This window comes from Cydia splendana, chromosome 1, assembly GCF_910591565.1.
Source record: "Cydia splendana chromosome 1, ilCydSple1.2, whole genome shotgun sequence".
Classification (NCBI taxonomy): domain Eukaryota; kingdom Metazoa; phylum Arthropoda; class Insecta; order Lepidoptera; family Tortricidae; genus Cydia; species Cydia splendana.
The window spans coordinates 16,750,354-16,765,633 of record NC_085960.1 but is presented as its reverse complement, the minus strand read 5'-3'; the positions used below and the strand labels follow the sequence as shown (position 1 = coordinate 16,765,633).

The window sequence follows — 15,280 nt, the reverse complement described above, 5'->3', positions numbered from 1 at the left end:
AGATTTTTTTTAAAGAAATGTAATCATCTAAATTTCCGGTATTGTTAAAAGTTTTTTCAGCGGCATCTCTTTCCTTAACGGCTGCCGTACAGTCTGCGTTCCACCACGGGGGTGAAGGGATTTTAAGTCTAGCAGGTTTCTTTTTTGGTATAAATTTATCGGCGGACTCTATTAACACATTTTTAAATTTTAAATATTTTTCATCTTGACCCATTTCGCTCGTGTCCCACTCTTTCATACTTTCCTCTACAAATAATGCATAATTAGGCCAGTCTGCTGATTGAATTTTGTGTTTTAAAAGAGGTTCAGGGGACGGAATTGGAAGAATAGAAGAAGGCTTCGTGATAATAATTGGGAAATGGTCACTGCCGAACGACTGGCGTAATACCCTCCAGGATAATAAAGAAGACAAACTAGGAGAACACACAGATAGATCGAGGACTGACTGGGGGTTCTGGTCTGGGTATACCCGATGCGTGGGAGTACCGTCATTAATAACTCCCACATTGATTTCATCGAATAATCCAACAGGGCTGATGAAAATGCATCCGAATGGTATGACCCCCATGACATATTGTGACAATTGAAGTCCCCTAAAATCATAAGAGGAGGTGGAACCGATTTGAGAATAGATTTTAATTCATATATATCAACTACTTCAGGATGGGGAATGTATATAGAGATGAAATTAATGCCCATAACAGGCAATCGCTCCACTTAGCGATTATGTTTGTCTAGAATTTTAGACAGAGCTCCATTAGGTCTTCATTGGGAGTGATTCTATTGTAAGCAGAAAAATCTTTCAGAGCTTGGCCATTGGGCAGTTGAGGTGGGGAAGTTCGGACAATATTGTTGTGAGCAACTCTATCATAACCGGAGGAGAGGGAGACCCTCGTCCGGGGCGCTCGATATACGGTCTTACGATATGAAGTGGTGGGCGGAGGGGTTGGCATGAAAGTATCAGGGTGGCATGGGGACTGGGAAGATCGTGAAGAGTCTGTAACCGGCTCAAACATGACTCTTGCTACATCTGAATATGGCCTGCGAACGGCTGAGAACTGTGCTGCTGCTTCTGCGTATGAGATATTCTGTTCAGACATGGCAAGTTTAATGGCCTTTTGTCGACCATATTCATTGCATACTTTTTCTGTAGCAAAGTGTCTGCCGGAACAAAATATACATGTCACACTTCGAGCAACACCGGCTTCCGACACATCGGAAGGGAGGGGCCCAAGCGATATCTCACCGTCAAATCTTTCTGCCATTTTTCGCGGGGGGAAAGGTGCACACAGTCGCACTTCTCACACACTTACATACAAAATCCAATCTGTAATGACGACACAAATACATAGAAAATGACAGACGTCAAAGACAAATCTTGCAAACCTCGATCTCTTTTTGTGTACGGACGAGTGACAAGTGTCACAACACGCACACTAACACATTTTCGTTGAAGTATGTATTGTATTCTGAGAGATGAGAAGTCGGATTTGTCGCTCGACCGATCCGCATTTTGTACTGAGCGAGCAAAATCGATAAATCCAACAATTACATGAGACTAAAATATAATAATTGTGTTTGAATGTAATTAAACGTATGATATGTAAAAAAAAATATTACATGTGAAATGTAACTTTCTTTTTGTAAATTTGATGTCCCCGACCTCTTTTTATAACAAAAAACCGAGCAAACAGGCATTTTTGTGCAGCAGTTCACGCGCGCGTCTGGACTCGGTCTAGTGAAAAATCCAAGTGCAACTAGTTTTATTACCCGCGCTAGATTAGATTGACGCGCTAATCTTGTACCTCGGCAGAGGGGAAATAGTGCGAATGCCGCCTCCCTTCCGTGTTGCTCGAAGATGTCACATGTTTTGGAGCTACATTGCATCCATCACCGGGGTGTTTTTGTGCACACTTATAGCATCTGGCATCAGACCGGCACTGTGTTTGAATATGTCCGAACCTAAGGCACTTCCTACATTGAATAATTGGTAGTTGATAAACTTCTACAACTAGTGAGGTGTAGTATGCGAAGATATTTGATGGTAAAGATTGCCCTTCAAAAGTAACCACCACCGACTGGGTTGGTACCCAGGATGAGGAGCCATCATCTTTTGTCACCCTTCGTTGCAGTCGTCGAGCCTTAAGGATTTTTCCTTTACCTTCTTTGAGGTTTGTGCCGTTGACTAACTCCTCCATCGACCAATCCGAAGGAACTCCTCGCACAACTCCCATACGCGACACATGGTATGAAGGAATATCAGCTATAAACTTATGTTTGTCTAGTAGCGGGTGTTTTAGGAAACTATTTGCATCAGCTGCTGTGGAGAAAGTTACTGCTACTCTGTTGCGACCTACTGATTTAATACCACCTTCTTTCTGGATATTATGAACATTTGCTTGAGTAAGCAAAAGGCCTACATTGATGGGTTTTAGAGAGGCATTGGAAGATGGTGCAGACTCTCTAGAGACATGAACTATAAATGGTCCATCATCTTCGGCATTGTACTCTCGGTGTTTGCTGTCTAGACTGGGGTGTTTGTATAAATGTGGGTTGAACTCATCTGAATTATTTTTGTTTAAATCAACTGTATTAATTTGACTTGTCTCGGCTGGATCATTTTTGTTTAACTCAACCACAATACTGTTGTTCGACTCCACTGTATTAATTGTATTACCAGATTGGTTGCCGGCCTCTGACTGGTCGATTACAATTTTTTTAGGAGAAGGCTCCAGCTTGGTCAATGACAAATCCAAGTTACGTTTACGTGAGACTGTCTCCCAGTTCATGTCATTATCAGCCTCGTCTGGAGGCTTCTCCTTCTCGTTACCATCCATCTAAGCGCCTATAGGATTAACCTACAGTATTATATTTAAATATACCACCACCTGATTAGTAAACAAGGAAAGTTGTTTTATTTAAGGAAGTATAACCTAAAAACGAACCACTCACTCAACGCGCTACTCCTCAAAAAACCTCAGATACGAGTTTTCAAAAGTAACCAGACCGTGATGACAGTGATGACATTCAATTTGACACAGAATATCGGTAGTTTAGTATTCTAATTGTAGGGTGACCATGCATGTCGTAAATAAATTAATAACTTTTTTTTCAACACGACTAAAAAGTTAACGTTAACCTCACTAATACTGATACGAAACAGTTGCTTATAATTTACGAAATGCGCAGTGCTAGTCCTGCTCACGTCTCCTGAATCACCCTGTATGCAAGTTGGGTGACATGTCGCCATTATTAAAACTGAGCGCAATCAGGCGAGGTGGTCCGGCTGTGGAGGATCACGCGATGACATGCAATATTATGGTACCATCTATTAGCTGATCTGATAATGGATACAAACTGTGGCCATAGGAACTCTGTGTTAAAACAACGCAAGCTAATTGTATTTGAGCTTGTTAAAGAATTTTCTCGATTAGTATTAGTTGCTTGTACCTACTTAACTTGAAACAGTTAACCCTCTGCGACTGATGTGCGGTCTATCAGACACCGACACCGCCAAATATTTTTTTTGTTGCTATGTCGGCGTACGGCGCGATATAGTTCTGTCTCGCTCATTACCTTCCTCAAACAACTCGCGGCATCGGACAGTGATGCCCGAGCGGCAATGTGGTGCATCCATCGGGAGATATGAGCTGCGGGTGTCCCACAGACGTGAGCACAGCAATAAGTCCTGGGTCTGACAGACCTCACCTCATAAAAATATGTACTTGTTCATAGTAATTATGGGGTCTATCAGACGTCACCTCACAAAAATAGTAATGTTTCTATAGTGTCTGAGAGACCTCACCACATAAATAATTATATTTTACATAGTTGATCGACGAAAATCCTTTAAAATAAGTACCAATTTCAGGACTGATTAGTGCCTTATTCTGTCTTTAGATTTTCTCTATTTTTTTTTATGTATAAATATAATGTTCAAAAGAAGGAAAATTAATGAAGTTACATGAAGTTGTTGATTGTTAAGCTTTTTTTTTTAATTTTTTTGTTAGCCTAAGTACAAATTGTGAAAACTGTGATCTCATTAAAATTTATTATATATTTCTTATGTATTTTATTTTAAATGTATTTTACAATTGAATTTATTAAATTATAAATGGATTGATTGTTATATAAAACAATAGTTACCATTTTGCCATTAGTATATTTTTAATGAATTAACGAAAATGAGGTCTGATAGACACCACATCAGTAGAATCTCTCTAAAAAAGTCACCACAGTTGCAGAGGGTTAATCACACTGGTAGAGTCTGTGCGGAAAGAGAAGAGTTGTGAAATGTATGGGGCCCAATACATTTCACGACTCTTCTCTTTCCTAACAGACTCTAATCGCTCGCATTAACATCGCTGGGCAAAGCGTAGGTACCTAGAGTATACGTATATACGTATTTCGACATCGACGTCTCTTTAATTACCTCAAAAAAGGGATGATTAGCGCTGTCAACGACTGAAACAATGGCAAGGAAAATGATGAAACCATGTTCATCATTCGGATTAGAATTGTCATACCTAAATATGCAATGACTAGACTATTGACTCATAAAGCTTGGGGAAATAAATATTTAATGGATTTGACTTTGAACTTCCAAATCACAATATACCTAATTTTAAAGCCAATTTCTACCAGGTTAAATACCTACATGATGTGATTAAAGCCTTAGGTTTTTTTTTGTTTTAAGTAGCCACGTGAACAAATAGCTATCAATCAATGCGACATTACAATTTGTACAGTAGCTGCCTCGGAGGTAGCTGCAGTCGGTAATTTGGTTCATCACGTCACAGAAAATCCGTACCTATGTATAAGTACCTAATTCATTTAATTATACACAAATGTTATTCACGCAAATCGAACCTGTCTGACCTCATTAATTCTCGGAATACTGGATAGGTAGGTACAAGTGGTGGCCAGCCCAGGTCTCATCGCTTTATACCAATTTTACTCGTTTAAATATTCACATACTTATGCATATGCAGGTACAGTTTTTAAAGTCGTATACTACTCGTAGTAGCAAGGCTTACATATCCAATAGGTAGAATAGCCTAAGTTTTGCAATTTCAAGTGTGCCTTCATCATTTCAGCCTATATACGTCCCACTGCTGGGCACAGGCCTCCTCTCATGCGCGAGAGGGCTTGGGCCTTGGGCTATAGTCCCCACGCTAGCCCAATGCGGATTGGGGACTTTACATACACCTTTGAATTTCTTCGCAAATCAACCGCAATTCAAAAATTTATTAAAAATAGGCTGGACCATATTTCTTTAGGCAACCCTATTTATTTATGTTCTTGAACATATTTTCTTTCTTATTTCATAGTTTCATCTGTCAGACAGATTGGTGAAGGTCGACCATATATGTGGGATCTCCTACTAAAAGAAAGTAGTTGCGATATGTAATTAGGTACTTCTACATACTTGTAGCTTTAGGATACTGGAGGTTTAGAACTTGTGTCAGTCATGGTATAATAATATACTCCGCCTGGTACTCCATTCCCGTCTTTTCTAGGTCACCTAACTGACACAAGCCTACGTCATCATGCGACAGCGCTATGGGGTCATCCATTAATTACGTCACACGTTTAGGGGGAGGGAGGGGGTCAAGAAAATGTGACATATTGTGACATGGGGGAGGGGGGAGACACAAACTTTGTGACGTCACTTTAACTTCATCAGTAACCGATTTTTTTTTTTTAATTATTTTATTCGCTGTACATTTAAATAACAAGTTTTTAAAACGATAATCGTTTTTATTCTTTTAATTTTCTTTCCTAAGCAGTTTTGGGATATAAAATTACTAATATTTATATCGTCAAAAATATTTTGATAAAATATTAATAATACTTAGGTACTTACTTAATTCGATTTGGCGATTTCGTAGAAAAAAATGTGACGTCACACTAGGGGGGAGGGGTTTGCCAAATGTGACCAAATGTGACAAAGGGGGGGGGAGGGGTCAAAAAACCTAGAAATTCGTGTGACGTAATTAATGGATGACCCCTATATGATAATATGCGATAGCGCTATATATAGCGGCCATGTTGTTGTGACGTAGGCCTGTGTCACTCTGGGAATAGAAGACCATGTTTTATTAGACTATGGTGTCAGTAAGGTGTCAGTCGATCCATGTAGGTAGGTGTGCGTTATAGAATATTTAGCTCTTACAAGACACAAAGAGTACTCAAACAATTATGAAACATGCACCCTTACTGTGTTGCCATCATAATAGACTCATGGCCCTTCAGCAAATTTATTTATCAATGTTCTTTCCAGAGTTCACCCCCACAGCATCACAGGATCGGATCCACGATACACATGCAGGCATGGAGTAATCTTCGTCATCTCAGACGAAGCTGAAGTAGTTTTCAAAAATATAGGAATTCTGTGTGTTAAGGGGAAGACCGAGAAAGACGTTAAATCAGCGTTAAAAAGTCGCAAGGAGATGAATATCGACCCTTTTGGAGGTTAGTTTATAGAAATGTATCTACCGTTCTACCCACATAATATATAAAATCCCATCCCATATTATTCCCATCTGCCCTCAAATTTCTTAATGGTCATAGTCTATACTCTATAGTTCCTTTTTTTTAGCATTAGAAATAAGGTAAAAAATCTTGATGTGTCTTTTTATTGAAAAACACGTTTTAAAAATAAGTCACGGCAAATTTGTGACAATTATGAATCATGAGCCCCCTCCAGACTCTGCGCGTGAATCGCGGGCGAAGCCGCGAACGCAAGTGTGGAGTCGATTTTCGCAGACAGCGAAATCGACTCTACACTCGCGTTCGCGGCTTCGCCCGCGATTCACGCGCATATTCTGGAGGGGGCTTTATACGATCATTTATATTCTTCTGCTTTCATAAGTAATAGTTACTGATTTTTAAAAAGCGCGCGTTTTCAATTAAAATACATGTCAAGATCGCTTACCTTCTTTCTAATGCTAAAAAAAACGAACTATAGTGGAGAGCGAAGAAATACATCTTACTTAAAGAATTCCACATATTTAAGTACGATAGTATCCCATACCAATTATAAAACATGAATAAAATACACAAAAATGTTGAAACTATTTTTGTATATTTACACAACACAACCCCTACTTTTCAGAATAAATTAGCAATTTTACACAAGGTACATATTTATAATATTTTTTTTAATATCAGTTGAAACCAGACCGGCTAGCATGAGTTGCGTTCTCACGCGCGAGTCCATACTTAAAGTCGCGCTAGCTTAGGTGTATGGAGTCGCGCGCGAGAACGCAACTCATGCTAGCCGGTCAGATTCAATAGAATTCGATTGTTTTTTACTAATAGTAGGTGGGTGGATTTCAGCACAAAAAATTTCACCATACAAAAAAATTTTTTTTTTAAATGTTTATTTTAACACGATTCTAGCTGGGTAAAGTAATGGGGGGCTGTATATTGAGGATATGTATGGTATTTATACAATTATTTGTGGCTTATATTTGAAGTAATCGCTTTCGGAAAATAAAAACGCAAGGTGGTGATGACAACCATGGTATGGTAATGACTCTTTTATAGACGGTAATGACACTGCATGTACGGTAATGACGATTTGGGAACTAATTTACATATGTATTAAAAACGTATTAAAAAAACAAAAACTTTGTAAGACTTTAGAACTTTAATAAACATTACAAATAACATGTTTTTGAACATAAGACTAGCTACATAAATTATTTTTAGAAAATTATAAAAAATACATTTTATTCATATAAATAAATATATAACAAGTATTTTTATTGTATAATTTTAAATAATTTATGTTCCGAAATAGGCAATTTATGTATTCATTTATTTTTTTGGGTTTTTTCAATGTTAAATCATATTAACAATATTGTACTCTTATTATCAGTTTAAACCCGCATCTTCTTTTATCTACTGCATAACTTGGTATTTATGTCATATTATAAAATTACTGGCTTACCAATGAGCTTAATTTTTATGATATATTACTTTTTTTTGATAGTTTGATTCATTGCACAAGTTTGTATTTTTGTTGTTTTATTAATTAACTTTAAAAATAGCTATAATGATTTAAATCCATATATATGTTGTTTAATAGCTAAACATTAATATATAATCAGTGTTTTATAAGTTGCAAGACCCCTATTTGTAATGCATGTCATAAGTTACAAAATGTTAGGTATTGGGTCCGGTGACTACCCAATGGTATAATTATTAATTGCTGTAATTATATACATCAATTAATATAATATTATCAAAAAACATAAACCATCACGATAGTGAGCCAGTACCGTAGCCTATGGTCGCTTAAAACTTAATATATGTTGCTTGTTTAAATACTTTGTTTTAACACGACTAACATGCAATTACAGACTCTAAGTTGCACGATTTACATTATTAGATTATAAAAAAAAAACATTTGTATGTTCTAAGTTCTAAATGACCTAAATTTTGCCTACTTCAGTCAAAATGTTAATTAAAAACTAAGCATCCTCTAGTGTGAAAGAAATAGTTATATCTTCTTCTACATTTATAAGGTAGACATTATATAGTGTTAGAAGACATAGAGAACGTTTTTCAAACATACAGCTTAATTTCATAATGAATTATAGCAAAATAACTAGAAAAGTTTCTGAGAACCGTCATCACCATACACATGAAATCATCACCGGTCGTCATTTTTTCCCGGTGATGATGGGTATGGTGTTGACATTTGAGAGTTTCTTGTTTTTATTTCTAGAATACGAATAATAGTAGTTAATGTCTATGCTACACAATAAACTTGATGTAGTTTGCCATTCATTTCAGTAATTATTTCTAATATATCATTTGTAACTTTTTTAAACCAAAGCATAACGGTGATGATGCTCTGTTGTGACAAACTACGTTTTACAAATTTGTTCGTAATATTTCTCACGATTCAGTGATGTGACTTTATAGTGAAATCATTTTTGACATTCTATACTAAAGTGAAAAATAGGGCAAGGACCTTTAGCGGTATTTCGTTGTTCATACACCGAGATAAGCTCACATTGACATTACCATGACGGTGTTGACGAATATTCGTGACAAAATTTTAAATATTTTTAAATGTACTTTCTCGGTGAAGGAATTATTGCATATTTTTTCATGTGTTAAACAACAACATGGAAAAGATATAAGTAAAAGAAAAATCGCAATCGTACGATAGGTATGCTATAATTTTCACTGCAAACAAAAAGGTTCAGATTTTTCCTGTCGACGGTGATGATTTTAGACACATAAAACATTTTATATAAAAAAACTATTAAGTTATTGGAGATGGTAATTGAAGGAACATGAACATAATAGTTCTTAAAAACATATAAAAAAGTTGCAACTCGCACAACCTACTAGTTTTTTTTATAAAGACCGAACCATAAGTTTTCGCTGGATTTTGAAATCCACCCAGGTACATGTCACATGTTTAAAATTAAATGCTAAGCCGGGTGGGATGCTCTTGTTGTAATGTACAGTCGCCATCAGATATCTAAAGCCCCCTCCGGACTATGTGCGTGAATCGCGGCGCGACGTCGCGGAGCGAACATTTCGCGAAGTTGACGTATGACTCCACACTCGCACACTTCACGGCGATTTCGCAGTTTGGTTTGCGGCAAGATGGCGGAAAAGCATCGGCTGATCGAGTTTAACTGTTAGTTATCTATGGCATCATACGTGATTTAGCTGTTTTTGCATTTTGTTTTGTTGTAAAACCGTAAAATATAGGTGCTTAATATAATATAATCATAATATAAGTAATTAATATTCATCTTGCCACAGATGAGCCAAATATTGTTTAATGTGGAGTCTTGCAAGTTCGCGCTTCGCGTCTCCTTTGACGCGGGCCGAAAAACTGACAAAAAACGGAGAACAAGGCGCGAAGACGTGAACAATCTGCGAAATCGACGCCACACTCGCGTTCGCGGCTTCGCGCCGTGAATCGCGCATGAGTGTGGAGGGCGCTTTAGGTATCAGAGCGGCGAAGGTGTTCACAAATAAATAAACAAAGTCTCTATTATCGAGAGTGTATATTCAGATATTTTAAATACCTTAGCCGCTCTGATATACATATCTGATAGCGACTTTACAATCAATCTACTATTACTTACAGCCGGATTCTCGCACATATATGACCATCGCCAAATCAACTTCACGGCAGTCCGTCTCTGTTTCCAAGTGTTTCTGCCGGGACCGAACTGGACTCCGGCCGACCGTATGGATTTGCTGAAATACGACAGGAGTCTAGCTCCTATCGCGTCGGACGTCGTATACGACGCGAAGAAACTAAATGACCTCAAGATCGTCCACGTTACGAGCATTGCTGGGCCCCTAACGGGAGGGGCTGAAATGACTTTGCTTTGTGATAAGGTATGCTGTTCAAAAATAGGAGAAGTACCTATAATCTGATACCTAGTTTGGTTTTTTCTTAAATGTTGTATAATAAGGACTTATGAAAGGGCTTATTATGAATATGTCAAGAAATAATTCGGCTCGTTGTACCTATTTAGGTACTCAACTATTTTATGTTTTATTTTTGTAATAAAACCTCTTGAACAACAAATTTGAACAACGTCAGGCGTGGCTCACGCCGCGATTTCGTCGCTTTGCTACAGGTAGCTAAAAGTATATATCCGTTCCATACCAATTTTGGTGGCTAGCCGCGCGTGGCGCTGTCGCCACCTAGCGGCCATATCTGTCCTGATCGTAACAGACGCCTTTTGTTAGAGAGTGAGTTTTCTGTACCTAGTACTATTATTTATTCTGTGATAACGTTAACGTTTCATGTAAAAACCTGGGGTCTAGCTAAGATGACAAACGTACACCGACAAATGCCAAACGAATAGAAAAAATATATCGGGATGACAGATGCTAATTAAAATCACGTGACTATTTCCATATACAATTTCAGTTTCGATTGGTGTTTTCTACCATCGATTGTCATCTTGGCTAGCCCCCCTGATACTAGGGCTTGCAATATCGGACGGTTTCCAATTCCGGAACTGATTTTCGATATTGGGTCCCAATTCCGGAAATCCGGAATTGGTTCCGGAATTAGGGCTAATCATATTTCTATCCGATTTTTTAATAAAAAACAACAAAAAATGTGAAATTCTGATACTTTACGTTTATTAAAGATAGTATTGTTTTAGTGGAATTTAATTTGCAGTATTATTAATCGAAAAATGTTAATAAATTGAGTAGTTCCGTCTTTGCACCTCTTATTTTAGCACCGTATTACTATGATCACTTTTATTCACTTCAATGATACGGCGTATTTAGTTTGCGAAACTACGAAAGCTGACAAACCATTTGATGCCTAATTTTATATAATGTCTAAATATAACGGCTTCGCAGACACTACCTAGTGGCTCTATTTACGAAGATGAAGATCCTGATGGGGTTCCGATCTCGATAACGGCATTTATTGGGTTATAAGGTATAATGATTATTTGTTCCTAGATTAAGGTTGTTTTTTATGTACATAATAAATTTATGTACCTATTCGGCTATATCTATTACCTTTATATGTACATTGCCGACTAGTGTCCAAAACGCAAGCCTTATTGAGAAACCAAATAGGCAAAATTATTTCATTATCTCTTCATTAGAGCCTGGTGAGAAAACAAGTAAATTTCCTGATTGCTTTTTCTTATTAAGTACGTGTAAAATAATAAAATCCGAAATTTGTCATCAAGGAAATTTATTTCTGAATTGAGAATAAAATATCCAAATATTTATAAATTTTAATTCAAAGGATTCGCGTAGGTAGGATTCTGGGCAAGTAAATGTATGGCTTTGCTTTAGCAAGAATCAAAAGTAAAAAAAAACGATGGTTAAGTTAATGAGGCATGTTAATGCATGCTGCTAGACATCAGACTTTTGTCAGCCATGGCTAATACCACCAGCATAGTGTAGTTTCTTGGCAATTTTCAATAATAAACGTACTAAAATCTAATAAAAGTTCTTAAATCCAGTTCCGGAATTTTCGATATTCAGTGGTCTCAATTCCGGAATTGTAATATCGGAAAATTTGTCCGAGATTCCGGAATTTCGAAATTCCGGAATTCCGGAATGCAAGCCCTACCTGATACCTACTTTACAACCCTGCATCGAAGCCTATAGTTAGGGAGGCGAATAGGGGAATTTTCGGCAATACTCGAGCGTGGCAGTTTAAGATATGAGAGATACCTTAGACCTAATAGAACAACCTTGTAAAGTATTTAGCTCTATATGTAGTGACGCGCGCCTAGGATAGACGATCAGATTAGTAAAAAAAAATGGATAGTCTGAAATACTCGAGCGCCTCAGATTAAGATATTGGGGGTTGATTTTAGTGTTTAAAGACTAAATTTAACTAATCTGACGATAAGTCCTTGACGCCGCCGAGTTATAGGGTCGCGAACTTGTAAAAAAAAAACGTTAATCCGGCATTCTCGAGCGCGATATTTTTATTTTTTATTTTGAAGAATATAATCTAAAACTTACTAAAAATACAAAATCTGCCGGTTTCCGCATGACCGGAAGTGTGGAGGAGCCATTTCGTCTTCCTAAGAACGCGTTGCGGCATATAAGTCGCGAACGTTACATTTTACAAAAAAAAAGTTTATATAAACAAAAAAGGTAATTTTATTGTCATTCTTAAATTCCCCGTTTTATCAAGGAGAAAGAAAGGAAAAAAAAGAAACCAAAAAACCTTTTTCGGTCAGATTAAGAGAACCCACCAACATTTTTGTCAGATTAAAAAAATATGCTTTCAGGATACCGAGATAAACCTCCCCTATGAAAATCTGACGCGCTCGAGTATTTCAAAAAAACTTTTTTTTTTTGCATATTCAAAAATTCATCGTAACTTATCGTCACGCCGAAATCGTCAGTTTTTTTAAAGGAAGCTTCCTTGGGGCCTACTTAACACCCCTTCCGAAAATCTGACGCGCTCGAGTAATTTTTTTTTTTTTGCATTTTTGACTACTTTATATGCCTACCCCCACCACGCAAACCGGCAGATTAGTATACCGTTGTTATCAGAGGCACTCGGGGCATACGTAGTATGAATATCTGACGCGCTCGAGAATGCCCAAGTAACTGTTTTTTTTAACATTTTTGAAAAACCGTACACGCCAAACCCACCGCTAAAATGGTTTTTGCCATACGAGCTTTTCTTTTCGAAATTATTTTATCTTTCGATTTTGATAGGTCTCGACGGCGCCGTTGAATTACGCCATTTAGCTACCTCGCCTCCCTAACTACTAGTTCAAGTGTCGCTTTTAATATATGTATTTTCCTTGCTTGTCAGTACACAGGGCAGAACCCAGACGTGGTATTCGATGACGGACGGGGGTGGTCGCAAACTGCCCCAGCACAGATATATCACAAGCAGCTGGCGATCGTGTTCAAGGCTCCCCCCTACCGGGAAGAGCGAGACCCCAGAAGTCCAGACTATCTTCAGGTATCTCCAAACACCTCTCACATTGAGATCGGTTCTCCATTAACATTTTAAAATTAGTGGGTTATTCCCACTAGTTACCACCAAGTTCTTACCAGTGGTAACTACTGGGATTTTTTTTCCCACCTTTTACCACTGGTAACTACTGGGAAAATAAAATCCCACTATTCCCAGTAGTTACCATTATAAATATAAGTATAAATAGTATAGTATAAATGTAGCGTGCTGTAATAAATAATTATGTGTCAGTTAGTGAATTCAGTAAACTGCTTTAAAAGTGATCAAAATAATTAAAACAGTTTTACCGGTTTAAGTGTAAAAACTAAAGTCTCAAATTTATCTTATTAACTGTAAATTGAAATACATATTTATACAAACGAACAAACAAATCACTCAAAAACCGACAGAACAGATTTCGTTTTATTATTTACAGCTACTTCATTTCGTTCTATTATAACACGACGCAGAGCTGGAATATGTAGGTATTCATAATTTGTAGTCAGGCTAAATAAGTAAAGGGCATGGTTGTTATTAAAACCGCTTAGAGCGCGCTTCGGATGAGCTGACTACTCGGACTAACCAGCATAGGCTCGCATTCTAATTACGCTCGGGTAGTACATCCCTCGGTCATGTTACGCTGGTTGGCTCGATTGCTTAAACACCCACGCTAGCGGGATGGTAATAAAACTCTACCAGAGGGGCATCATTATAATGGAACGAAATGAAGTAGCTGTAAATAATAAAACGAAATCAGTTCTGTTGGTTTTTGACTGATTTGTTTGTTCGTTTGTATAAATATGTATTTCAATTTACAGTTAATAAGATAAATTTAATTCGGATAATAAGTTAATTTCTACTTAACTAGAATGAGACTCCTCTATTTTAGTTTTTACATTTAAACCGGTAAAACTGTTTTAATATTTTTGATCACTTTTAAAGCAGTTTAGTGAATCACTAACTGACACGTAATTATTTATTACAGCATGCTACATTTATACTATACTATTTATACTGTTTTTATTAGTATTGAATTCTAACAATATTTTGGAGGTAACTACTGGGAAAAAAATCCCACCTTTTACCACTGGTACCTACTGGGGAAAAAAATCCCACTAGAGTTGGTGGTAACTACTGGGAATTTTTATTATAAGGGGCCCACTGACTAACAGTCCGCCGGACGGTATCGGCCTGTCAGTTGTTCGGAACTGTCAAAATTTTGTTCTAACTGACAGGCCGATACCGTCCGGCGGACTGTTAATCAGTGGGCCCCTTTACAGTTAATAAGATAAATACTGGGAAAAATAAAATAACTACTGGGAAAAAAATTCCCAGTAGTTACCACTGGTAAGAACTTGGTGGTAACTAGTGCACCCAAATTAGTGCACCTGAATGGAATCTGATTCATAAACCGTTTCAGAAAATAAAACTAGATTAAATCATTTCAATTGGATAATAAATTAAGCTGTTCTTCTGTAAGCTTAGCCAAAAATTAGTTGTCCATATAGTAAGTACTTTCATGTACTTACTAGCGAAAACTGCGGGGTTAGTGTGATTTACTTACCGTTAGGGGCTATTCATAAATTACGTCATTTCAAATGGGGGAGGGGGGGTCTGGACATCGGATGATGGTAGCATGACGTAGGAGGAAACGGGGTCATTTTCGAAGCATGATTTTTGGATGATTGCGGGGGGGGGGGGGCTTATCGTTTAAAACATTATCAGCTCTAAAGAAACATAAACCATAGAGCACAAACTTCTGTTACTTTTGGTTCCAGTTGGAACTAGTATAATCGGTGGGATTTTATCCTAATATATATTACT

At 37.3% G+C, this 15,280-nt stretch overlaps 1 protein-coding gene across 2 annotated transcripts in view; it reads left to right on the top strand.

Moving 5' to 3' along the window:
• LOC134795088 (transcription factor p65-like) overlaps nucleotides 1-15,280 on the top strand; it is an 81,970-nt gene that overhangs the window by 31,676 nt on the left and 35,014 nt on the right. For both annotated transcript variants that reach the window (XM_063766925.1, XM_063766931.1), the window contains exons 4-6: nucleotides 6,284-6,474; nucleotides 10,127-10,383; nucleotides 13,310-13,462. In XM_063766925.1, the coding sequence (XP_063622995.1) occupies nucleotides 6,284-6,474; nucleotides 10,127-10,383; nucleotides 13,310-13,462 (601 nt within the window). The remainder of the gene's footprint in view (nucleotides 1-6,283; nucleotides 6,475-10,126; nucleotides 10,384-13,309; nucleotides 13,463-15,280) is intronic.